Source organism: Indicator indicator, chromosome 39 (assembly GCF_027791375.1).
Source record: "Indicator indicator isolate 239-I01 chromosome 39, UM_Iind_1.1, whole genome shotgun sequence".
In the NCBI taxonomy this organism is placed as follows: domain Eukaryota; kingdom Metazoa; phylum Chordata; class Aves; order Piciformes; family Indicatoridae; genus Indicator; species Indicator indicator.
Window position 1 is genome coordinate 570,518 of NC_072048.1, and position 24,389 is coordinate 594,906.

At 61.1% G+C, this 24,389-nt stretch overlaps 2 protein-coding genes across 3 annotated transcripts; one reads left to right on the forward strand and one right to left on the reverse strand.

Annotated features, from left to right (window-relative positions):
- Positions 1–2,651: 2,651 nt before the first annotated feature.
- Positions 2,652–4,051, reverse strand: NKIRAS2 (NFKB inhibitor interacting Ras like 2). Of its 2 annotated transcripts, none has more exons than XM_054396862.1 (3): positions 3,958–4,051; positions 3,643–3,716; positions 2,652–3,087 (listed from the first exon to the last, which is right to left on the reverse strand). In XM_054396862.1, exons 1-3 carry the CDS (start codon positions 4,049–4,051, stop codon positions 2,848–2,850), a joined length of 408 nt encoding a protein of 135 aa, XP_054252837.1. In that variant the 3' UTR covers positions 2,652–2,847. The 2 variants fall into 2 exon arrangements, with proteins under 2 accessions (XP_054252837.1, XP_054252836.1); XM_054396861.1 differs by having other exon boundaries at positions 3,475–3,716.
- A 482-nt stretch (positions 4,052–4,533) lies between these two features.
- DNAJC7 (DnaJ heat shock protein family (Hsp40) member C7) lies at positions 4,534–19,087 on the forward strand. The gene is made up of 14 exons (XM_054396858.1): positions 4,534–4,616; positions 11,117–11,205; positions 11,563–11,687; positions 11,764–11,877; positions 12,375–12,449; positions 12,793–12,911; positions 13,244–13,397; positions 14,050–14,214; positions 15,155–15,246; positions 16,205–16,278; positions 16,835–16,981; positions 17,178–17,330; positions 17,903–17,965; positions 18,706–19,087. The coding sequence occupies exons 1-14, from the start codon at positions 4,534–4,536 to the stop codon at positions 18,741–18,743; spliced, it is 1,491 nt and encodes a 496-aa protein (XP_054252833.1). The 3' UTR covers positions 18,744–19,087.
- The last annotated feature ends 5,302 nt before the right edge of the window (positions 19,088–24,389 follow it).

Here is a 24,389-nt window from a genome sequence, read left to right on the forward strand (position 1 = left end):
ATAGCCAATGGCCAGGGCCGGCACCTCTGCCCACCGAAAGCACACTGCCTGTCCTGGCCCTCCGAAGCACATGGCACAGGCACCCGGTGTGGGCACCCGGCTGGGGACAGGCTCTGCTGCAGCCCAGCCAGGAGAGCACAGCTGGGCTCCTCGAGGTGACCCTGTGATCGGTGCCAGCTGTTTGCTTCTGTCCCAGCCGCGGGGGACAGCCCTGCCCCTACCTCGTGGGTGATGCTGTGAGCCTCTGAATGTCCCTCCAGCACTTCTGGTTCTCCAGGCAACGGCAGCGCTGTGCCCCCATCCCCACCCGGAGCTTCCAGGGAGTCACCAACAATTCCTAACAACAGAGTCCCCAGCAGCCTGGATAATCGGGCCCAAAGGAGCAGCTGGCCCCCATGGCCTGCACCCAGCAACCTCCCTGCAGTGCTCCCATTGCAGCCTGCAGAGGGCTGGGCTCCAGAGGGACCCCAAAGCTGCAGCCTCTCACTGTACCCAGCAAGCCCAGTGCCCACCTGGTCAGAACTGTACCCACAGTGCTGCAGGCCCCCAACATGCTGCTGGGCACAGAAATATGCAGGAAAGCTGCGCCCCAAGTGGTGCTCAGGCTGGCAGTGATGACTCCCCCTGCCCCAATCTATGCAATACCAGTGAGCAGCTCTGTGCCAGCTGCACCCTCCCTCAGTGCTTGTGCTGCTGGCACAGCCTGGAGTGGTGCCTGGGCCACAAAACTCCAACATGAGGCTTGGCTCTGTGCAGCCAGCTCCCTGCCCGGGCCCAGGGACCTCTGCCGTGCCCCCTGCCCCCTGTTGTGCCCTGGGCAGGGGCAGGAGGGTTTGTGTCCCTGGGAAGCCTCACGCACAAGCACACAACCCCCACGCCTCAGCCGCAAAGCAGTGCCCAGGTTCCAGCAAGGCTCTGCCCAGCCTGTGCCACCCACCTGCAGGGTCCTGGAAGGGGGAGGTGAACCTCCTAATGGCTGAAACACTTCTGCTTCCCAGAGTTGGAGCCTGGGGAAAGGGCAGGAGTGCCTGGTGGCACAGGGCTGTCTGCAGGGCCTGCTCCTTGTGCTATGGGCAGCTGCAACCTGCGGTGCCACTGCTGTGCTCCTGCCATGAGGGAGCCCCTGGGTATGGATTCATCTGCTCAGGGCATTTACTCTCCACCCCAGGGGAGGAGAGAGGGCACCAGAAGAGCAGAGTGTGTTTGCAAAGCTGGGGGTAGAGACATCTGAGAGGTGTTCCAGTGATGCTGGGAGCTGTGGCTCAGAGAGCAGCCCTGTAGAGAAGGCTCCCAGCAGCAATGACTGTGACAGGGACAGGGAGATGGTCCCAGGGCAGGGATGCAGCCTGGACTCCATATGCCATGCGCCAGGAGCCTGTGCTGGCAGGAGTGACACAGCTCTGGCAGTGTCACAGTGCCAAGCAGCCCACAGTCAGCCCTCCCCCTGCTTATCTCACTGTGCTCTGTCCCAGCCCTGGCCACAGCAGAGGGCAGTGCATCCCCTCCTGCACTGTGCCCCCCCCCTGCACTGTGCCCACCAGCCTCAGGAGCGTGGGCAGCAGCCACCTTCCGCTCTTCATGAGCTGCTTGGCACTGGTGGGGCCATTCCCCTGCTCTTGTTCTCAAGCACCTGAGCTTGGAGTCAGGTGGCTGCTCCCTGTCTCCCCTCCACCAGTGGAGTCCTGGTAACTCCCACACTTGGCACTTTAACCCCTTGAAAGCCATTCCTAGCAACACTGCAACCAGCTGCATACAAAGACGCTCCCTATGGCACCCCCCCACCCTGGAACCCCCCTTGGGACCCCCTGTTCCTGTGCTATCCAAAGCATTTACTGCCTCTGACTTAGCAGATGCTGTTCTAGCTGTAGGGCTTAGTCCATAGCTCGGTACCGTGTGCTCCTCTGTAAATAACCTTGGAGTGATGTGAACAGTTTGAGTCCAAATGAAACAGCCCCTCCCCTGCCCCCCCAAAAAAAGGAACCCCCCAGACTCCAGGGACTTGGCCAGTACCCCTCCTCTCATGGTCAGTGTATATTTTTTGATGTACTATAACTGTTGGGAAGAAAAAAAAAAGGAAAATATTTTGATAATCAAATCTCATTGCTCTCTTGTGGTCCTCAGTGAATAAAAGGAACAAGAACAAACAATCAGGGGCTGCCTGGGCATTTCCTTCCCCAGATCCAGAGGGCACAGGTGCTGCTGGGCAAGACCAGGACACCTCTCCCTTGGTTTGTGGCAGTTCTGAGAGGAGAGTGAGCACCATGCCAGATGGGCAGTGAGAGCTGTGCCTGTGCTCAGGGTGGGCTGCAGCCTGGTGGAGGTAAGCACCCTGCCCTCCAGAGCAGCAGCTTGCCCTGCTCTATGCCCTTGCTGGGGCAGGATGCCAGCTCTGCCTGTGCGGAAGCAGCAAGCAGCCAGCCGAGGGGCAAGCAGGGGACCGCGGCTGGGCCCGCAGGGCAGGATGAGCCGGAGCTGCTCTGGCCGCAGCTCTGCTGGAGGCAGGGCCAGCCCCGGGCTCTGCTCACACGGTGGCAGTCAGCCCAGAACAGCTCCGGAGGGAGCCGCGGCCCCAGAGCAGCCCTGCCGCCGATCCCCACCTGCTGGCCAGCGCCGTGATGCCTCCCCTCCCGCCGCTCCCGGGGCCCCTCTGGCGTCTGTGGGCGCTGGGCAGGGGAAGGAGCGGTCCCTGCCTGCTGCAGGGAGATTGGTCACCTGTCTTGTCCTCAAAGGCCACCCCCAGCCCTGGGACTCCCAGTCCTCCTCTGTGACACAGCAGAGCCTCAGCAGGAGGTGGTGCAAGGGAAGAGGGAGACAAGGAATAGGAGGCAGTAAGGGAAGGGAGGAAGCTCAGCCATCCAGGGACCCGCTGCCCTTGTTCTTGCGACTCAGGGGGAAGGCAGACTTGCTCTGGGGCTGTGTCATCTTGCTGGCCAGGTAGATGAAGGGCTCGATCAGAGTGCGCCGGTCAGCCACCGACACCTCCCACAGCTTCACCTTCTCACCCTTGGCCCAGTGCTGGGCTGCCTCGTGGTCCACCCGGCGCTGCTCCTGCAGGTCACACTTGTTGCCCAAAACCACAATGGTTACCTGTTCAAAAAAGGGTGAGAAAGCTCCCTGAAGGCACCAGATTTCCAACTGCAGGGTGCTGCCTTGAAGACCCCCAGCGCCAGCCTAGTTCTGCAGCTCTCCCGCTCCGTGCTCAGGGTTTTTACACCACCACAGCTCCCAGTGCTCCCTTCTGGCAACTCCCCCTCCTGTCTGCACATGTGAGCCTCAAAGCAGCCTTGAAGGGGAAGGGCCTGCTGAGCACCTGCAGGCTCAGAGAGCATCCCAGGACAACAGCTACAGCCGAGTGTCCCAGGGAACAGGGACCCTTACTACCATCCTGTGACAGAGGAAAAGTGGCCTCTGGGTGCGAACTTGCAAAAGGGGCTCAGATCCCAGTCTGCAGCCCCCTTCCCTGGGGGTCCTCACCTCCTTCTTGTCTTTGGACTTGTCAATCTCCTTTTTGAGGAGCTCCACTCTCTTGAAGGATTCCTTGCTGTCGGTGCTGTAGACCAGCACGTAGCCATCGGTGCAGGAGAAGCAGTGCTTGGGCAGCTCCAGGCCGTCCCGCAGGCCCCGTGTGTCGTAGAAGCGAACCTGCTCCCGCACCCCCCGGTCCGTCTCGATGGAGCCCACGTAAATGTCCTCTTGGGTCTCGATCATCTCGGAGCCTGCCGGGGAGGTGGGCAGGGAAGCCATGGGGACCCCGACACGGAGCCGGCCCTGGCACGGCCTGGAGTACGGCCCCAGCCTGGTGGCCTCGGGCAGGGCACAGAGTTCCTCCTGCCTCAGCGCCAGTACGTTTGGGGCCTCTCCAGACACGCCCTGCCCAAGCAGCCAGACCCTGCCCAGCACGGGTGAGAGCGGCAGGGCAGACCCCGGGCAGGCTCCATCCCGGTCCCCCGGACTCACCGACCACATGGTTCCCGTACAGCAGCTGCTCCAGGATGGAGGTTTTCCCGACGGAGGCCTGGCCGCACACCACCACCTTGCAGCTCTTCCCCATGATGCCTCACTGGGGCCCGCTGCGGGGGTCCGCCCACGGGAGACGGCTGTCAGCAGAGGGATGCGGGACCGGGGGGCCGCTGGCGCCGCTCCTTGCGTGCTCCGGCGGCCCGGCCCGGCGCTGGAACGGGCACAAAGCCTGCGAGGATACCGGACGATGAACGCAGCCCTGCCCGCGCCGCGGGGCCTCACCTGCACGGCAGCGGAAACGGAGGCGGCCGGCGGGGCCACAGCTCCCCCTGCTGGCGGGAGGACCGATGCCTGCCGGATCCCCGGGACGCGGATGACGCCGGGTGAGGGCTCCGCCGCGCTGCTCCCGGTGCCTCCCGGTGCCGCTCGGTGCCCGGCCCCGGCCGCCCCATGGTGGGCGGCCGCCGCGGCAGCCCCGCCCCCCCGCGCCGCCGCCGTTGTCAGCGGAAGGCCCTCCCGTTCCGGCGCTGCGCCCGCCCCCGCCGCCAGTCTCCAGCCCGGCCCGGCGGTAAGATGGCGGCGGCGGCCGAGTGCGATGTGGTCATGGCGGCGTCCGACGGCCCCGGCGAGCCCGAGAGCGAGGAGGAGACGCGGAGGTAGAGCAGCGGCCGCGGGTCGGCCTGGCCTCGCCTCGCCGGGCAGGGGAGCCGGTGCCGCCCACGGTGGGGCCGGGCTCCTCCGGCGGGCGGTTAAGGCTGGGGACGCCGGGAGTGGCCCGGGGCGGCGGGTCCCGGGGTCTCGGCGCGGGGAAGCCGCCGCTGCTTAAGCCGGTTCTTACCGCATGGGTCAGCACCGGGACCGGCGGACAGGCAGGGCCCCTCCGGCCTCCTCCGGGGGTCCGGCAGACTGCGGCAGCTGTGCAGGGGCAGCGTCACCGGACCGGGGCACCGGCGGCTGCCGGCCTCGGGGCACCGGCCACGGCAGGGCAGGACGCGTTCCCCAGGGGCTGCGGCTGGTGGCTGCCCGGCGCGGACCCTGGGGCAAAGGCTTTCGGCAGGGCCTAGCCTCGGCCCGCAGGGCAGCGCCTGCAGCTCCCGGGGCAGGGACAGGCCCCAGGCCGGACAACGCTGCGGGAGAGGCTTTGCGTTGGGCTGCACCGGGTGCCTGTCCCGGTTGAGGGCTCCCAGCCTCGCTGTGCAGTGGCAGCAGGACACAGCCCCTGAGGAGCCGTCGGACTGCGGCAGGCAGCTGGAGCCGGAGTGTCCTAGAAACACAGATGAGGTCCTTTCTGCCCGGCGGCTGCTCGGGCTGCTGTCTGCAGAGAGCTTTCCCTGTTGCTGAGGATGAGGAGGGGAGCATTAAACTGTGGCGTGGAAGGGAGGCTCCAAACTCATTCCTTTGAGCCTCGCTGCTTCTCCACCATCCCCAGCCCCTCCTCCCTGGCCCCACTGGAAGTTGCACAGGGCAGGTTTTGCTCTGCCCTGCTGTGGCTAATGGTAAACTGTCAGCTGCAGCGGCTGGGCAGGGTCCTGCTCGGGAAGTGTCCTCATTAAAGAGCTGCTGCAGGTTCCAGGAGCTGCTTTGCTGCCGAGGGGAGCTGGTGCACCTTGCCCAGGGAGCAGGGAGCGTGGGCTGAAGCTGGGGGGGGGTTGGCAATCCCACCCTTCCCTGCATGTTTTCCTCTGCTGGCTGCCGGCAGCAGAGCGTCGCAGTGCCTGCAGGCAGGGAGCTGAGGAGCTCCAGTGTGTGGGAACCTCCTCTGGCTCTGCAGCATCCTGGGCAGATCTCCTGGGGAACCAGGGAGGGCAGAGCTATTCCTGGCCAAGGCCAGATGACTGCTCTAGAAAATTGCTCAGGGGCTGGAATTCAAAGGAGGAAACAAAACTGAAAGTGTTGAATCCTGCTGCTGGCCCGAGGTGCTTTGTGCTGTGGTGTGCTGGCAGGAACTGAAGGCTGCACAGGGCAGGAGCTGGCTGCCTGCTGATGTCACTGCAAGTAGTTCAATTAGCTGCTGCTGGGTTCCACTGGTGACAAAGTGCAGGGCCCTGTGCTTTGTGGGCAACTCCTTCCTGCCCCTGGGCTACTGAAGCGTGCTGGCTGGGATGTTCAAAGCAGCCACGTGTGAGAGGCTGCTGCTGGTCCTCACCCTTCCTGCCTCCTGCCCAGCTGTCACTGCAGCAAACCAGGCAGCAGTGGGATGATCCCATGAGAAGGGCAGGATGGGACAGGAACAGGAATGGGGTGGTGCTGGGTCCTGCTGGGGGTGAAGCTCCAGCTCTGCAGCAGGGTTTGTGTTGGTGTCCTGAGGCCAGGGCTGTGCTCAGGGCTGTCACCAGGCAGTGCCTTTGGCAGGTGTTGTCACACTGCTGTTGGGATGTTACCCTTTTATCTTGCTAAAAGAGGGATGTGTGGGCAGGGAATGATTCTTCTGCTTCCAGTTATTCTTTCTGGTTGTTCAGAACGTTCAGGCTTTGCACCCTCCTCCTCTTGTGCCAGCCAGGGCACATTTCCTGGGGGTCCTGTGCTTGACCCTCTGCTGTGGCCCCTCCTGGCTCACACTAGGTGCAGCTCAATCTCCTGTGAGCCAGGGTGAGTGGCAGCATTGTGGGGAGTGGGTGGAGGCTTTATTGGGTGTCTGATGTTTGTAAACCACCCTGAGCCCTGTGCAGGCTCCCCAGGGGCACAGAGAGGTGCTGGAATCTGGGTTGGGGTGGGGCTGGGTGAGCTCCTCTGGGAGGCCAGCAGCAGAGAGACCCTGCCCTGAATGGCTGCTGCAAGGCAGTGCCATGGGCTCCGTGGTCTGGGCCTCCTCAGGAGCTGTAGCACCACAAGGTGCAGATCCTTTGCTTAAAGACTCAGCTTTGAAGGCCTGAATCTGTTCTGTAGGCTCTAGGAAAATGAGGAAATTGGCAGAAGTGCCAATCTGTGCTCAGTGATGGGAGCTGATGCCCTGGAACAGCTGGGGAGGTGCCAGCCTGCCCCCTCAGGGGCTGCTTGAGGGGCAGGAGCTGTGGCCTCAGGACTATCCTTGTCTGCTGCACAGCCTGGGGGTGTCCTTATGGAAAGGGTTGGTGTCATGGTGTTGATTCTGGCTGCTGGTGCTGGCAGTTCCAGCTCCTCTGCTGGGCAGCAGCTGGGCTGCAGGGGCTGCTCTGCCCCCTGAAGGTCTCCTTTTAATTGTAATTAATTTGAAAGGTTTCTAACCCATGGGGACAGCTCTCTCCTGGGCCCAGCTGCTCTGCAAGCTTGGGGTCACTGGAGGTTGGCTAGGGAGGATTCCCTGGCAGCTCTAGGCTCTGCTGTGTGCCTCAGGCTGGATCTTCCTTGTCCTCAGCTCTGGGGGATGTGGCAGCCCCTTCAAAAGACACCCCTGGGCTGGTCTGGAGATGTGATGAGGCCCAGATTGTTTATCTTTCTGTGCTTGTGCTGCAGCCTCAGAGGTGTTGGTGCAGGACATCCCAGCTCTAGGTGACCCTGCCAGGAGCAGTGGGGCTGTGGCTGGGGTTGAGCTGAGCCCTGTGGGTGAGGAGGTTCCCCAAGGGCCTGGTGAAAGCTGGGAGCTCCCCTGGCTGCTCTCTTGGCCAGAGGCTGGGGTCACTGCTTTGGTTTCTTGTGATGTGTTTTGGTTCTGGTGGCTTCTGGTCTCCCATGTTTGAGTTTGTCCTCAGGTGCTGTGAAGGTGCTGGGGGCAAGGATGGGGGTGTGGAGGGTGAGGTGGGGGCTTTGTGGGAGCCCTGGGACAGAGCTTTACTGCCCTTCAGCTGGGGAGTCCTTGGGCTGCCCGTGCAGAGGGTTGGTGTGGCCAGGCTGAAGCTTTCCCTGTCTGGGGGCATGCTGCAGAGGGCTGCAGGTGGCATTCCTGCTCCTGTGCTGCTGCTGGCAGCAGAGCTGCTGCTGCTCAGTGGGGGGTGCTGATGTGCAGGGAACCTGTGCTGCAGCCCTGCAGCCTCTGCTGCAGCAGGGCCAGCATGGGGCTGCCTGCCTGGGAGCGCTGAACACCCTGCCGGGGGGGGCTGAGCACCCTGGGGTGGGGGGCTGGGGTGTCTTTGTTTCCTGCAGCAGAGGCAGGGGACAGGAGTGCTGCTGGTGGAGGTCGGCTTCCCCTCGCTGTCAATCCTCACTCAGAGCAGAACCCACCTGTTGGAGGGAGCTGCTCCCCAGCACCCTGGGAGCTGCACCCCGGCCTGCTCCTCTGAGTGCTGAGAGAAGGGAGGGGAGAGGCTCAGATATCCAGTGGCAAACACAGAAGCTAATTTTAAGCTCAGACATCTGCCTGCTGTAAGCTGGTTTGAGATCACTCAACTTATTTTACCCAGCAGCTGAGGAACATCTGACAGCTGAGAATGTGCCCTGGATGCCAGCCCTCAGGAAGGCACCAGGCAGGGGCAGAGCCTCTGCAGGAGGCCCTCTGTACAGGCAGGTGTGTGCCAAAGCATCTTCAGAGAGCCTGCTGGGCCTGGGCAGTGTTCTGCAGCCTTCCTGGAGCTTTGGATATTTTAACTGTGACTGTTTCATAATGGAGGCAGGGAAGGGAGTGGGAGTAAGGGTCAGGAGAGCTGGGGGAGCAAAGCTGCCACGTGCTTAGGTGCCAGGTTTCTGGAGCTGGCTAGAGAGGCACTGTGCCAGCACACCCAGAGCCAAGAGCTGCTCTTTGTGGAGCACACAGAGCCCCTGAGAACTTGGAGCAAGGTGTGTGGAGAGGTGGCAGTGCCAGGGCTGCAGGGGTGCCAGAGCGGGGGCCACCTGTGAAAGCTGCCAGGAGGAGGCAGAAGCTGTGAGGCAAATGTGGGATTGTGCTGGGGGGGCTGCTGCTGAGAGCTCTGCTGTGCTGGGAAGGGGCAGAGGTGGTGGAAGCAGCCTTGCGATGGTTCCTTCTGCCACCTGGGCTGGGCAAGGGGAGCGGCAGAGCCTGTGGTAGGGGCTGGGGCACTTCAAGAGTCACAGATCTGACAAACCTTGTAAAAGGGGTGGGGGAGCATGAACTGCTGAGCTCACAGGGAGAGTCCTTCTGAACAGCCTCCTCCTCCTGAGCCCCCCGGGCACAGCAGCAGCGACAGAGGAGCCTCCGGCTGGGCTCCCTGGGGCAGCTCTTCACTGCCTGCGCTCGGCGCAGCACATTCGGCCCAGGGGTGGCTGCAGCCCAGCACGGCTCTGCTGCAGCTCCCAAAGCAGCACGGGGGGAGCGCAGCCTCCATCGGTGCGGGTGCAGAATGAGCTCATTCAGGCTGCAGCATCTGCTGGGGTGGAACAATCGGCAGCGAGAGCAGCGAGCTGCATGCAGCTCTGCTTGTCACAGCCGGGGAGGAGGTAAACAAGGGCTGGAGCTGCTTTCTGTGTCAGTGGAGCACAGGGGAGAGCTGCTGCTGCTCCTGCCTGCGAGCTCAGACCTGCAGCTCTGCCTCGGGCAGTTTGCCTTTGCCACTCTCTGTCCATCCCAGAACCTGGGTCCTCACCTGGGTGCTCCCTGCCCTGCTGCTCTCTGCTTTTTATCTTTGAGCTGTGATGTTCAAAGCTGTCCTGGGACACATTTTTCATCATGCAGAGTTTGAGTCCGGGTGCCATGGACCCATCCCACAGGCACAGGATGGCTCCCAGCTCTGGCGGCCTTTAGGGGAGGAGGAGCAGGCATGGAGCTGTGCCCTGGCTGCCATGTGGGGAGGCCAGGGTGGCAGTTTCCCATCTCAGGCCAGTTCATGGCTTTCTGAAGCAGGGGCAGCAGGGATGGACCAAGCCTGGGAGCCCTGGCAAGCCCCTTCTGAGGTGGTGGGGTGCTGGCAGCGCCCATTTCTATGCCACACTTCACTCACTGCTCCGATTGCCAGTGAGCAGCGTGGGGCTGGGCGCTGCGGGGCTGGGGCTGGTCCCAGGCTGGAGTGGAGCTGACAAGAGAAGCTGAAACTGAAAGTGAAGAGCACACTTGAGCTGTGCCACCTCCTGTGTCCATTGTTTTGCCAGATGGCACCACTGGGCTGGTGCAGTGAAAACAACTCTCTGCATGAGGCAGCTGTGTGGGAATGGCCAATGGCAGGCCCCAGCAAACTGCAAAGATGGGAACTTGTCTGAGCACAATTCCCTTTGTTCTGGCCCTGCTGGGCTGCCTGAACATTGCCTCCTTCACTGCTGGGCTCCTCCTCCCTGCTGCCCCTCACAGAGTGCCCTGGGACAGCTGGGGGGCCTCTGGCAGCACTGCCCCCTCAGGGGGAGCACTGAGCCCTGCAGTCAGCCCTGGCTTCCTGAGGGTCTCTGCTCCCTCTGGGCCAGTCCTGTCCTGGGACACATCCAGAGCTGCTCTGATCTGTGTGAGAGCTCTGTGGAGGGTGCAGAGCTGTGTCACTTGCATTGGGCCTTCTGTGGCAGATGAGCCTGGGCAGCTAAGGAGCCTGTGTGCACCTGGGAGCTAAAGCCTGGCTCTGGCTCAGGCCTTTGGCTGTCCTGTGGCAGGTGCAGGACTGAAGCTCCTCAGCCCCAGCAGCAGCTGGCTGGAGGTGTTTGAGGGTAAGGGGTCCTGAGACTCTTCACTCCCTGTCCTGTGTTCTCTGGCCTGGTTCTGTTCTGCTCCCCTTGAGTGTCCATCTGAGCAGCTTTTCTGCAGCAGTGGTGCCCAGAGGCCCCTTCCCTTCTGGGGCCTTCTCTGAAGGGAAATGCTGAAGCCCAGCCTGGGAGTGACCCTCCCAGTGCAGCTCTGCCCTGGCACACTGGAGGGCACCCAGCTGGATGGACTCTCTTGGCTTCTGCTGCCCTGCTCCAGCCAGGGTGATGTTCAGAGCCTTTGGTGGCCATCCAGGAGGACAATGGTGACCTGCAGCCATCAGCTGCCCACTCCCTGCTGTGCCAGGGCCACATCCCAGGCAGCAGGGCCCTGCAGGACACTGTTTGGTGGTGGAGCAGAGAATGGCTGGGGCTGAGATGTGCTGCCCACACCCCTGGTAGGATATGGGGGATGGAGTCTGAGCTGGTCTTTGTTCATTGGTAGAATTTGATCTTTGTTTGGGGCCAGGGCTCTGGCTGTGTGCTGTGGAGAGTGGACAAACAGTGTCTGTCTGTGGCTGCCCCAGAGGGTCCCAAAGGCTGGTGCAGGTCTTGGGCTGCTTGGCCGTGGTCAGAATCCATTCTGGTGCTCAGTGCTCTTCAGCTGTGGTGTTGTGGTTCCTTCCAGAGAAGCAGAATCCTTCAAGGAGCAGGGCAATGCCTACTATGCCAAGAAGGACTACAACGAGGCCTACAACTACTACACGAAAGCCATAGGTGAGAGCAGCTTCAGATGGCCTCCCCCAGCCCAGCCCCAGCTGCCTCCTGGCTCACCCTGGGTCCCTCCCAGCACAGGGTGAACGCCTTCAGGGTGTGAAGTGTCCCCAGACTGCTGCAGCAGGCCCAGGTTTGTCCTCCAGCCAAGGTGTTCTTCACCCCTGTGCTGCAGGGCCAGCAGTGGTGCCAGGCTGAGCCCCACAGGCTGCAGTCCTGGCAGGGATTGTGCCAGGAGCAGCAGCTCCAGGGCTCACTTGGGGTCACCTCGCAGGGCTGGGGGCAGTGGGAGGCTTTCACCCAGCCACAGCCTTTCCAGGTGTGCTTGCATTGCCCTAACCATGGCTACTCCTCCTGCAGACACCTGCCCCAACAGTGCCAGCTACTACGGGAACAGAGCTGCCACCCTGATGATGCTGGGCAGGTTCCGGGAGGCCCTGGCAGATGCGCAGCAGTCGGTCAGGCTGGACGACAGCTTCGTGCGGGTAGGTGCCAGCTCCACACCTGCCAGCTGGGTCCGGCTGCCCTGCTCCTGCAGCTACCTCTTGCCTGTCCCCTCAGGGCCATCTGCGGGAAGGGAAGTGCCACCTCTCCCTAGGGAACGCCATGGCTGCCAGCCGCTGCTTCCAGCGGGTCCTGGAGCTGGACCACAAGAACTGCCAGGCACAGCAGGAGGTAGGGGCTGCCTCCAGGGCACTGTGCCCAGCACCTGGGGCTGCCAGAGGGAATGGTAAAGCCTCTCGCTTCAGACCTGCAGGGTGGGATCCCCATGGTGCTGAGCAGTGGCTGTGTGCTGGGAGGAATGGGCAGGGGGCTGCTGCCTGAGCCTCTGGGCCTGACTCTCAGCAGGGCTTTGGCACTTGGCTGTCCCTGTTGGGCAGAGGAGTGTGGGGGCTGAGCTGGGCCTTCTCCCAGCACTGCAGAGGAGGAGTGGGGGCTGGTGCCAGGGAGCCCACCTCTGGTGCCTCTCTGCCAGGGGTCTCCCTGGGCTGCCAGCTGGCTCTGGGTTTCAAAGCAGTTGTCAGGATGACAGAAGTGCTGCTGTGCCCCTGCCCCATGCTCTGGGGTCCCATGCAGTGGGTCTTGGTTTAGAGATTGGCCACTGAAATGCTGCTGGAGGGTGCGTGGGGCAGTGCCTGCCCTGTGCCCAGTGCTGTGCTCTCCTCCTGCAGCTGAAGAATGCCAGCACTGTGCTGGAGTATGAGAAGATCGCTGAGGTGGACTTTGAGAAGAGAGACTTCAGGAAGGTGAGGCTCAGCTGCCTGCCTCCTGCCACCCTGGAGGCTGGCAGGTTGCACCTTCCTGCTTCAGCCACTAGCCTCATTCCCTGCCTGGCATCAGCCAGCTGGCACAGGGGCTGCACAGCTTCTGCTGGTGGGGCAGGGCTGGCTTCTGAGCAGTGAACAGGGTAGAGCTCACCCTGAGGAGGGAGGTGGCTGGGCTGCAGGCAAAGCCCTTGGAAAGAGAGGGCAGAACACTGCCCATGGAGGGAGATCCCTCAGAAAGGAGGCCTCCAGACGTCTGGGGGCTCCTCTTGCTGCCCAGAGGAGCAAGGCCTGTGGGCAGCAGCTGACAGCTGTGCCCCTGCAGGTTGTGTTCTGCATGGATCGGGCCCTGGAGTTCGCCCCTGCCTGCCACCGCTTCAAGATCCTCAAGGCCGAGTGCCTGGCGCTGCTGGGACGCTACCCAGAGGCCCAGTCCGTGGCCAGGTGAGCACCCGAGGGGCTGCTGGGGGGCTGGGGAGGTGCTAGGCTGGTACTGGGGGGCACTGGGCTGATGCTGGGGGTGCTGGGAGCACTGGGAGGGCACTGGGCTGATGCTGGGGGTGGTGGGGGCACTGGGGGGACACTGGGCTGGTGCTGGGCCAGTGCTGGGGGTGCTGAGCTGGTGGTGGGCTGGTGCTGGGCCGGTGGTGAGGGCGCTGGGCTGGTGCTGTGCCGGTGCTGGGAGCGCTGGGCTGGCGCTGGGCCGGTGCTGGGAGCGCTGGGCTGGCGCTGGGCCGGTGCTGGGGGTGCTGAGCTGACGCCCAGCTGCCCTGCAGCGACATCCTGCGCATGGACTCGACCAACGCCGACGCGCTCTACGTGCGAGGGCTCTGCCTCTACTACGAGGACTGCATCGAGAAGGCTGTGCAGTTCTTCGTGCAGGCCCTCAGGATGGCTCCTGACCACGAGAAGGCCTGCCTGGCCTGCCGGGTGAGTGGGGAGTGCTGGGGGGCACTAACCAAGCACCCAGTTGCGTTCTCTGGATCCATCCCTGCTGCCCTGCAGCCCCAGCAGCCTGCCCAGCCCTGCCCCAGCTGCTGCTCCTGCTGTGACACTTGCCAGGCTGCCTGCCTCTCGTTCTCCTTCCTTCCCTGCACAGATGCAGCAGCACTGAAGCTTGATGTCAGTTCTGACTTCCAGCTTCAGCCTTGGCACCAGGAGGCTGCCCTGCATTTAGAACTCTTCCTTTCATGTTGCTCCTTCCCTCGTTTCTGCTCTCTTGTAGCTCTCTGAGTGACTTCTTACATCTGTTCGCTTGTAGATTTCTGTTCCTAAAGATCCCATTCCTGCTGCTTTTAAATCTACAAATCTGCTTCCCTGTTCTGTTCTGATCTCAGACTTTGGGCAACCTTTGTGCCCACAGCAGTGCATGCAGCTGGCACTGGCTCTCCTGTGCCACTGCTGGGGAGTGCAGGCTGCTGCCAGCTCAGCTGCTGCAGCAGGGCTGAGACTTCGATGTCCTGCAGTGGTGTCTGCAACCAGATTGGAACAATTGTTTGAGGACCTCACCCAGCAAAGGAAGGTGCTTGGTGCCCCTGGACCACTGCCCTCAGGGCCTTAGCCAGGGTTTCTTTGCTTCCAGAATGCCAAAGCGCTTAAAGCAAAGAAGGAAGATGGAAACAAAGCATTCAAGGAAGGCAACTACAAACTAGCTCATGAACTGTATACAGAGGCCCTGGGCATAGATCCCAACAACATCAAAACCAATGCCAAGCTCTACTGCAACCGAGGGACAGTGAACTCCAAGGTAAGGAGCCCTGAGCCTCCACCTCCCTCAGCACCTTCCTCACACTGCAGAGTGCTTCCCCTGGGCAGCTGCTGGGGCTGCTGCAGCAGCTGATCTGCCAGGGCTGGGGGCAGTGTGTGCAGGGTTTTGTGCCTGCACAATGCTTGGATCCTCTCCAGCCAGTGTATCTGACTCCTGAAGACACCAAACTCAAATGCTGGAGCTGCAGAGTGGGAGGGAGAGAGGAGTGGAGCTCAAGCTTCTCATGAGCAGCCTTCTTTGTCTCCTTCCCAGTGATGAGGAGGTAGCTGTGCTGTGCTTTGCAGCTCTCAGTCCTGCCACTCCTCTGCCTTGCTCTGGGTTTGGGCTATAAAAAGCTGACCCAGTTCCAAACCCTGGGTGCTTTCCCCAGCTCTGCTCTTGTGTTTCAGTCACAGATGCAGAGGAGCAGGCACTGCTCCCAGCTCCAACCCTGTACCTCCTCTAGGCACAGTTCTTCTTCCTCAGGGCTCTCCAGGCTCTGATTAGGATGCAGAGGCTGTGCTGCAGCCCTGGGTAGTGAGGTGAGCTGCAGGCAGCATCAGGGAATGTTCTGTGTGGCTCTTTGTGCCTTGAAACAAACAACACTGAAAACCGCAAAACCTCTTGTCAGTGTTCTTATTCTTCTGTCAGAGGCTTAGTTTGCATACTGGGAGGTGGTTTTCAGGTTGCTCTCAGGAAGATCCTTGTTTCCAAGTGCAGTTCTTGAAGAGAAGCTCTCCCCATAGCTCCCCATGCCCCTGGGCAGGCTTCTCTGTTTTCTCTAGGAACCAGAAGCTGTATTCTGGGGAAAAATAAAATTCCTAGGCAGACAGCCAAACAAGTGAGAATTCAGAGGTTCTTTGCACCTTCCATTTGCCCAGAGCCACAGCACAGCTCAGCAGGGGCTGCTCTTGGGGCTCACTTGTGTCTGGTGTTGCAGCTGAGGAAGCTGGAGGAGGCCATTGACGACTGTACAAAGGCGGTGAAGCTGGACGACACCTACATCAAAGCCTACCTGAGGAGGGCACAGTGGTGAGCAGAGCCTCCCCCTGCAGCAGCAGGGCACAGGGGGGACACATCTGAAGCTTCACTGAGCAGAAGTTTCTGACCTGAGGGGACTGAATTGATTCTTCCTGCTGGCGAGGGGTGCAGGGGAGCTCTGTGTGTGCTGTGGACCTGAGCTGCCTGTGGCTGCTGTGCAGGGGCAGGGCTGACTCCCAGTCTTCACCTGCTGGGCTCCTGGGGCTGCTGTGAGAGCTCCTGAGCCACAGAGCCCCAGCAGCTCTTGCAGAGGGACTGCAGTGGGTATAAGAGAGCTGGCAGAGCTGAGGTTCTGTCCTGCTTCCCATGTAGGAGAAAACAGCTGAGACTCCATCCTCAGTCATGGGCTGTGCCCCAGGGTGGTGCAGAGAGGCTGGGCAGGTGGTGAGAGGAGCTCTGGGTCTCTGACTCCTTTGGAGTAACCAGGGCAGGACTCCAGGCTCTGCTCCGCCTGCAGATTTCTTGGCTACTCTCCTCAGGGTTGGTTATTCCCAGGTTGGGGCAAAGCTGCCAGGCTTGCAGGTGAACCAAACCTCTCCTTGCAGCCTTCCTCTCAACTGACAGCCTCCAGTGTCCTTCTCCAGCCCCATCTCAGGAGCTGCCGAGTTACAGTGAGCAGCTGTAGTGACAACAGATAGGCACACATCCCTCTGGGGTGCCAAGATTATCACTTCAGCCTCAGTGGAGTCCTGCTGGCTGGGATGGGCTCCTGTGGCTGGACAAAGCCTGGCAATGGTCAGGTTGTTAGAGCAGACCCTGAGCTGCCAAGCGAGGCTGCAGCCTCTGCTGGGAGCCCCAGGTGCAGGTCCCTGTGCCAGGAATCCCCACAGGCAGCAGGTGCTGGGCTCCCAGGCAGGCAGCAGTGTCCCTGGGGAACTCCTGGGCTGCCCCTGGCCAGCAGTGTCCCTGGGGGGGCTCCTGGGCTGCCCAGCAGTGTCCCTCCCCACAGCTACATGGACACGGAGCAGTACGAGGATGCTGTCCGCGACTATGAGAAGGTTTACCAGACGGAGAAGACGAAAGGTGAGCTCCTGCCCTCCTCCTGGCTGCCGCCACTGCCCCTGAACTGCCATTTGTGTGTGGCTGCTTTTTTTCCCCACATCAAGCACTGCTTTGTTCCCTGTTACCCCTGCAGGACCAAACTGGGTGTTGAGGCTTGGGCTGGAGCGGGACCAGTCCAGCCCTGACAGCTGTGGTTGTCCTCAGGAGCACCCTGAGTGCCTCTCTCAGCAGCTGCTTCCTCTCTGCCATGGAGTGCTGGGAAGGTTGCCCAGCACATGGCTGCAGCACTGCCCTGCTTCTGCTGCTCCTTAGCTTCTCCCCTTGCTTTCCTGGCCTGAAGTGCAGCAGAGGGACCTTGGTCCTTGTGGTTCAGTGCATTTCCCTGCACTGGGAGCCAGCCTTGGGTGGGCACTGAGGCTGTAGTTAGCTGCCTGGCTGTGGTCAGGCTGTGGTGGTTACCTGTGGCACTGGAGTCCTGCATGCCAGCTCCACTCAAGGTGTTGGTCTCTGTCCTCCTGTAAAGCAGGAGGCTGTGCCCAGCGCTGATGCTGCTCTCCTTTGGCACTGCCCCTTGCAGAGCACAAACAGCTGCTCAAGAATGCCCAGGTGGAGCTGAAGAAGAGCAAGAGGAAAGACTACTACAAAATCCTGGGGGTGGACAAGAACGCCTCAGAAGATGAGATCAAGAAGGCCTACAGGAAAAGGGCGCTGATGCACCACCCAGGTACCCCCTGCCAGCCTGGCACCAGGGTGGGCACTGTGGCCTTGCTCCCCTCGCTCTGTGCAGCACTCAGGGGCAGCGATGGGAAGGGACCCCTGGAGCAGTTCTGAGCCCTCAGACCTGAGGCAGCCTGGGAATGGGGCATGGCTCCACCTCCCCTGGGCACTGAAGGCTTCCTTGCTGCTGGTTGTGTCCCCAGACAGACACAGTGGGGCCAGTGCAGAGGTGCAGAAGGAGGAGGAAAAGAAGTTCAAGGAGGTGGGGGAGGCCTTTACCATCCTGTCAGACCCCAAGAAGAAGGCTCGCTATGACAGCGGCCAGGACCTGGAAGAGGATGGCCTCAACATGGGAGGTCAGTGTCCCTCCTGGGCCCTGCACAACAGCTCTGGAAAGGTCACAGAATGCTTGCAGTTGGGAAAGAACTTCCAGATCATGGAGCCCAAGCTTTGGTGGTGGCTCCTGAGACGATGTGGAGCTGACCCCCCCCTAAAGCAAACCTCCTCTCTGTAGTAATGCCCTGAGCTGGCTTGGGCTGGGCTCTGTGGGTGGCAGATCTCTGCTGGTTGAAGCTGTGAAGCTCTGGGTGGTGTGGAGGATGCTCCCTCTGCCTGAGCCTGCAGAGCCTCACTGCTGAGGGGCAGGAGCCCTCCACAGGCAGCACTACACACACTGTGGGCCCCAAGTGCTGCCCATCCACAATGCTCAGGTTGCCCTGAACCTGAAGTTGTCTTTCAGGCAGCTGCTCTCTTCGTGCTGCTTGCTGGCCTTGTCCTCTGTGCTGCAGTGCCCAGAGAGGCTGCTGCTTGGTGGCTTTTTGTCCCCTTGCAGGGAGCTGGCTGGGCCCCTGCTCAGTGCCAGTTTCTGGGCTGAGGGCTGTAAGTGGCAGCTTCACTCCAGCTTACAACTTCCTTTTCCTCCTTCTAGACTTTGATGCAAATAACATCTTCAAGGCCTTCTTTGGTGGGCCAGGTGGCTTCAGTTTTGAAGGTAGGTGGAGGGGTTCTGCTGCCAGCTCTGGAGATGGAAAAACACAGATCCCTGGGTGGGACCCCTGAGCCCCCCAGGGTGGATGTGCTCCTCCAGGAGAGTTTGGCTTTGCCACTCCAGTATCTGAGAGCTTTTGGGCAGTGCCATCTGCACAGCATCCCAGCTGGTGTCAAGAGTGCCAGGGGATCCTTCCCTGGCAGTGTCTGTGGGCTCTGCCATCCCATGGGGCAGGGCTGCTCAGGAGCAGTGCCATGGCATGGGGGCAGCTGCTGCTGCTGGCAGCTCTTGGTCAGAGGGCTGTGCCCATGCAGCACAGCTCTGCTGAGCCCTCCTAGGGGCCTCTGCCTGCAGACCCCTTGGGGTGGCTGCAGGTCATGAAGCTGCTGCTCAGGGTGCCCCCAGCCCTGGTGTGTGGTTGGGGGCTCCTCTGCCAGCCTGCAGCAGAGCCCCTGGGGAGCTGCGTCCTTGGGGGCCTTTAGCTCAGGGAACTGGAGCAGCCTGGCAGGTTCCCTGTGCTGTTTTCCCTCCTCCCTGCAAGCCTCTCCCCTTCCCCCCCACTGCCAGCTGTCCACTCCTGGCCCTGTGGGACGTCAGCTGCTGCAGGTGCCCAGCAGAGGCCTCCCCTCTGTGCCCCCTCAGCGTTTGGAGCAGAGCCTTGGCTTGGCCCCAGGCAGTGAGCAGTGCAGGGAGACAGGCTGGGCTCAGGAGCTGCTAACCTCTCTCATTTTCCCCTCTTTCAGCTTCTGGGCCTGGAAATTTCTTTTTCCAGTTCGGTTAAAAGAGCCCCAGAGCAGCCCCCCCCTGACCTGCTCTCGACCTCCACCAGGCCGTACGTTGACCCTGCCCCCACCGCCTCCTTGTACTTAGAGCAGTTCCCTTCCTCTGGTTGGAGACCTCTCTTGTGTGTGCTTTGTGTGTGAAGAGGGAACCAGCTCGGGGAGGGGAAGGCTTTGGTGAATTTTGTTTTACTGTTAACTTTATTAAAAAAGGAAAAAAACAAACAAACAAAACCAAACAAATCAGAACACAAAAGTGAAAAAAAGCAAAGCTTTGACTCTTCTGCTCCCTCCACGGTGCCCCTGTAGCCTGCTCCTGCTGCCCAGAGGATTTCCCTGAGCTCCTCCTGGTGTCTCCTTGTAAAAGGGGTGAGGGCACCTCGTGGTTTGGCAGCGTGGCAGCATGGCTGGGCCTGCAGTGACTGCTGAGTGACCCAAACCCTCTGGCAGTGGTGCCAGGATGGAGCCAGCTCCAAACAATCACTTCCTGCCTCTGGCTCCTTCTCCGTCTGCTTCCTGCTGTGGTCCTGCCCCTGGGCACTGACTGCAGTGAAGGTGTGAGGGGAGCAGTTCTGTGTCAGAAATGCTGCTGTGGCTCTCCAGGAGCAGCTGCTGGGAGCACTCCCTGAGGTGCAGCTGGAATTGAAGGGCTTTGAGTGGCCACCTGCAGGACTGTCCTGTAGCAGGCAGTGTGGAACTGGGGCTGAGCCTCTACCCTGGACTGCTTTTTTATTTGGAGTTGATCCACTTGGACCCGGAATCTCTGTGCTAAAACTTGAGGGATTTTTGTTGAGCTTGATGTTTGCTTTGGTGTCCCTGATCCATGATGTGGAGAAGCTCTTCCTGGCTCTGAAGAAATGCAAAGTAAAATTCAGGTTTCTCAGTGTGGCTGTGTGTGTACGGTGGCTCCGGAGCCTGCAGGAGCTGCACAGAGGGGAGGAGCCTGCAGCCCGCAGGAATTTACTGTCCAAAGAAGCAAGAAAATGCAAAGCCAAGCTCTGGACTGACAGCCTGGCTCTGGCTTCCCCTGCACCCTGGCAGGATGAGTGCTGGAGGATGCTGCCTGCAGCTGCGTCTGGAGTTGAGAAGGGCTTTGGCCAGGGGGGTGCTGCCAGCTCCTGTGAATGCTGAGCTGTTGTCACCAGAGCTGTGGTGGCACAGCCAGGGCTCAGCTGGGAGGGGACTCTGGGAGCAGAGTTCTTCCCTTCTGTCTGGAGAGCAAAGAGCCTTTGTGCCAGGTGCTCTGTGCAGCCTGTGGAGCAGTTCTGGAGCCTGCTGTGGGTGATGGCTGGCAGAGCTGTGGGCTTGCTCAGAGGGTGAGAGGAGCTGTGCTGGCTCTTGGCAGTGCCAGCAGGGCAGGGGCTGGGCAGTGCTGCTGGGAGCTGCTCTGTGGTGGTGACCTTTGGAGGTGGCAGCAGCTGCTGGTGCAGGCAGCAGTGCCCCAGGCAGACCTGGCACCAACTTTTGCCTAACTTCTGCCAGCTGCTTCCAGTTGTCTTCCTCCCTCTGAGGGCTGTGCTTGGCCTGGCTGCAGTGCCCCTGAGCTTCACCTGCAGCAGTTGCAGTCATGCATGGTGCTGCCTGTGCCCAGCACTGCAGCCCCTGGGTGTGCCCTGCCTGCATTTCTGCCAAGCTGCTTTCCCAGGGAAGGTTTAAGGGCTTCAGTTCTGCTGCTGCAGGACAAGGACAATATTTTGTGTCACCTGAAGGCAGCTTGCAGAGCAGGCAGTGCTGGGGGCCCCAGCCCCAGCCTCCCCTCTGCTCATTCTTCCTTCTCCCCAGGGCTGGCCTCACCCAGACAGCACTGGGAGGAAAGCAAGGTCCTGGCACTGCCCAGGCTCTGCCCTGGGGAACTGCAATCCTGCTCTATGCACCTTGCTCCCTCCCCAGCTCTCCTGGCTCCGAGTTTACAGGAGCTGAATGTGGCAGTGTGGCCCCATGGGGCCCTGTGGTGTCTGGGAGTGTACAGCTTGGACTTCCCTCAGTGTTTTTCTCATGGAGCAGAGGTGCCCTGCAGAGGTGCCCTGCAGCTGGCCCTGGGGTCTGTTGCTGTTCCCTGCTCTCCCCAGCTGAGGACAAGAGGCTTCTGCTCCCCAGCCCCTGGCAGAGCCCTTCCCTGGAGGCCAGTGGGATGGTTCTGAGAGAGAAGAGGTGTCCAGCAGCCCTTTCCCCCTTGAATGCATGTGCCTGTGTCAGTGTTAACCTGGGGAGTGCCAAGACCTTCTCAGGGCTGTTGTGGTGTGTCCCAATGTGGAGGTGGGCACAGGGTCTCTCTGTGTGCCCCTCAGCCCCTGCCTGGTGCCTCCAGAGGGAACAGTGAGAGCTGCTGCCAGGGCAGTACCCAGAGAGAGCCAAGAGCCAGGCCAGGCTGGTGTGCCAGGGAAGAGCTGGGGGCAGGTGTGGGGGGCAATTGCTGTGGCACAGCTCCATGGCTGGCACAGGAGCTGGCAGCTTCTGACAGCTCAGGGCAAATGGGGCCTGGGGGTCCTGGGCTGTGATGGGAGGGAGGCTGCCCCCTGCCTCAGGAGCTTTGCAGGGAGGTCTCCAGGTGCTGAGCTGCCCTTGGACTCCTCTTTGCCTGCTCATGGGCATGGGGGTGCCCAGCAGTGAGGGGCTGCTGCATTAAGATGGAAGCAGGCAGCAGTGCTGTGGGCAGGGGGAGATGTTGGTTGGCATCACTGCGGGCTGGCCTGCAGGGCACAGTCTGGTCCCTGTGTGGATTTACAAAGGGAGGCTGCAGCAGCTCCACCTCCTGCAGGGGAGTGCGGAGAGTCCTCTGCAGCTGCACTGAACCTGGGCTTGGAGCTGGCTGTAAAGAGCCCTCAGGTGCCCCTGGGTGCCCACCCTGGCAGCTCCTGACTGCTTGGCCTGCAGGAGTTGGTTTGTGAGGGCTGCTGCCTGCTCTGGGGGTAGCTGGATGTGAGTCAGGGAAGGAGGCAGGAAAGGTTCAGGGCACAGAGTGTGGCTGCAGGTCCCTCAGCTCTGTCTGAGGGGACAGGGTCAGAGCTGCTGTGCTGCTGGTCCCAGCTCCTGCTCCCTGCTCTTGGCCAAGGCAGGGACAAAGTGCTGAGCCCAGACCCTGGTTTGCACTTCCAAGGTGGTTTCTGCCATCTCAGTAATGACTACAGAGAGTCTCTTACCTTCACCTGGATGGTTTCATCCTGTTCAATTTGTGCCTTGTACCCTCTCCCTAGGGAGAAGGTTGGCTCCTGTGTGGCACCAGCCCAGGCTTCCAGGCAGTGCCCAGCTCCGGCTGCTGCCACTGAGGCTGGCAGGCAGCAGTTGGGATCCTGGCAGCTTGGTGCCTCTGTGCCCACGAGTGGCAGCCCCGTGCTTGGCCGTGGCTCTGCTGTCCCTACTTCCCAGGGCTTGGCTTTGGAAGGCACCAGGCAGTGCTGTGGCCTTGCCCTGGTCTGTTCCTCTCTGCAGCACCGGGCAGGGCTCCCTGGAGCAGAGCCCCTGCAGGGCAGCTCTGGGGTGGGGGGCAGGCTGCTGGGATGGGGTATGGGCAGCAGCTCAGTGTTACTGCCCACAGCCCTGCCACAGCCAATCTTCCCTCTCCCTCCCCTCCTTGTTTTCACTGCTCCAGAGGGGAGGGGTTGGGGTGATGCTGGGGGGCTGGGTGGGAAGGAGCAAACCAAGCCCCCCAGCTTTGTGTGTGACACTGGGGAGGGGGCAAGGCCTAAGGGGCACCGAGGTGAAGCCACCTTGGAGGGGACACTGAGGCTGTGCTGAACTCCTGAGCCCTTCCCTGGGGGCAGAGCAGCAGTGCATGGAGCAAGCCCTGGCCCCAGCTTTGCCCAGTGCCACCTCTCCAAGCCAGGCTCCACCCCGGGGTGAGCAGAGCCCTGCAGGACCCTTGGACCCTCCCAGGATGTGGGTGGCAAAAATGTGAATATTTGTTGTTTACTTCATTAGGCATTGGTGGTGGTGATGATGATGATGTGTTTGTATGAAGAGTCTGAGGCAAGGCAGATGCCATTGGTTTACTTTATTATAAAGTGTATATGATGTACAAATAAAAACTGAACCCAGCAGGCTCCTGCTGTGCTTCTTGGGCAGGCAGAGGGCCCTGGCTGTGCCCTGCTGCTGGTTGGCAGCCAGAGCCTTGGGGCCTTTCCTGGGCTGGGGAGGGAGAGAGGGAGGGGGCAGCATCCTGCTGCGTTACCACAGGAGCCATCCTGGGCAGGGACTGCTGGGAAGGAGGAGATTGGAGCCTTGATGGGACAAAGCCAGGAGGGATTGAGTGGGAAAGGCCCAGATGGAGGGGGGGCCCTCACCCCCCAGCCTGTGCAGGGCTGGGGAGGGTTGGGGTCAGAGCAGTGGGGGTTTGCAGAGGGAGAATTGTTGGTTACAGTGAGAATTTGCCCCCCCTGGAGCAGGAGGAGGTGCTTTGGGTTATTGGGGAAGCTCAGAGTGTTCCCAGGCCAGCCCCAGCCTGCTCCTGGCTTTTGTGCCAAGCACTGTGAGCAGAAATTCCTCCTGCAGAGGCAGCCTGGAGCCTCCTCAGCAGCAGTTCCAGCAGGCAGCCAGCGACAGCTCCCTCAGCCCCCAGCCCAGCAGCCACTGGTCAAGCAGAGTCAGCACACAGAGGGTTAACAGAGTTAATGTCACTGCAGGGCACCAGAGCCAGGTGAGTCTAAGCTGCTGTCCCGACCTCAGCTGTTAGTTGTGTTACAGGGCAGTGGTGCCCACAGCTCTGCTGCCCAGGGCCTGGCCCACAGCAGCACCAGAGCTGCTCTGCAGCCATGGCTTAGGTTTGAGCAGAGGTTACAGTTATGGGGCCCTCACCTACTGCCTCCAGTACAGGGTTACTGCCAGCTTGGAACATTCAAGTGCATTAAGGAAAGGAGGAGAATCCTGCAGGAAGCACAGGGCTGTGCCCCAGCCAGGATCTGAGTTTCTATCAAACAAGGTGAAAGAGGCCTTGGCTCCTCTCTGCCACCCCCTGCCAGGGCAGGATTGTTCCCTACAGGACGCTGGACTTGGCCCAGCCTGCTCTGGCAGTGTGCAGGGACAGGGCTGCAGGAGCTGGGTGCCTGTCCTGGGAGCATTCCCGTAGGAGCAGTGGAGGTGGAGCTGGGGCAGAGCTCAGTTGGCTGCAGGAGCAGCAGCTCAGGGCTCCTGGAATTGCTGCTGCCCTCAGCAAGCTCCTGTGGGCTAAGCTACTGCCAGGCTTGGCACACAGGGCCCACAGATGGGCCTCACTGGGGTCTCACCCAGGAACAGCTCCCAGGGCAGCTGGAGACAGCCCCTCAGTGAGGGAGATGTGGCACAGCTTACTTAGCTTCAGAGCAGCTGTGCCCAGGCCCTGGTCTGCCACTGCTCACAGGCAAGATCTGACGATTGTGGTTCCTAGGGACGTTGGCAGAGACCAGAGCTGATCTTCCTCCAAGGAAGAAAAGAAGCAGAGCCCCCAGCTCCTTCTCTCCAGAGCTCTGCCCCTTGGGAGCTGCTGCCAGTGAGGGGCAGGCTGGCAGGCAGCAGCTGCTGCTTGTTTTCTTCCTTGTTCTGAGGCCAAGAATCTCCCCAGAGGCTTCGCGCTGGGGCAGGCAAAGGGCTGACTTTAGTACAGGGAATTATTTATCTTTAAAGGTTACAGAGGTTACTGGCCTACAACCCACCAGAGCAGCCCCCTGCCCCTGCTC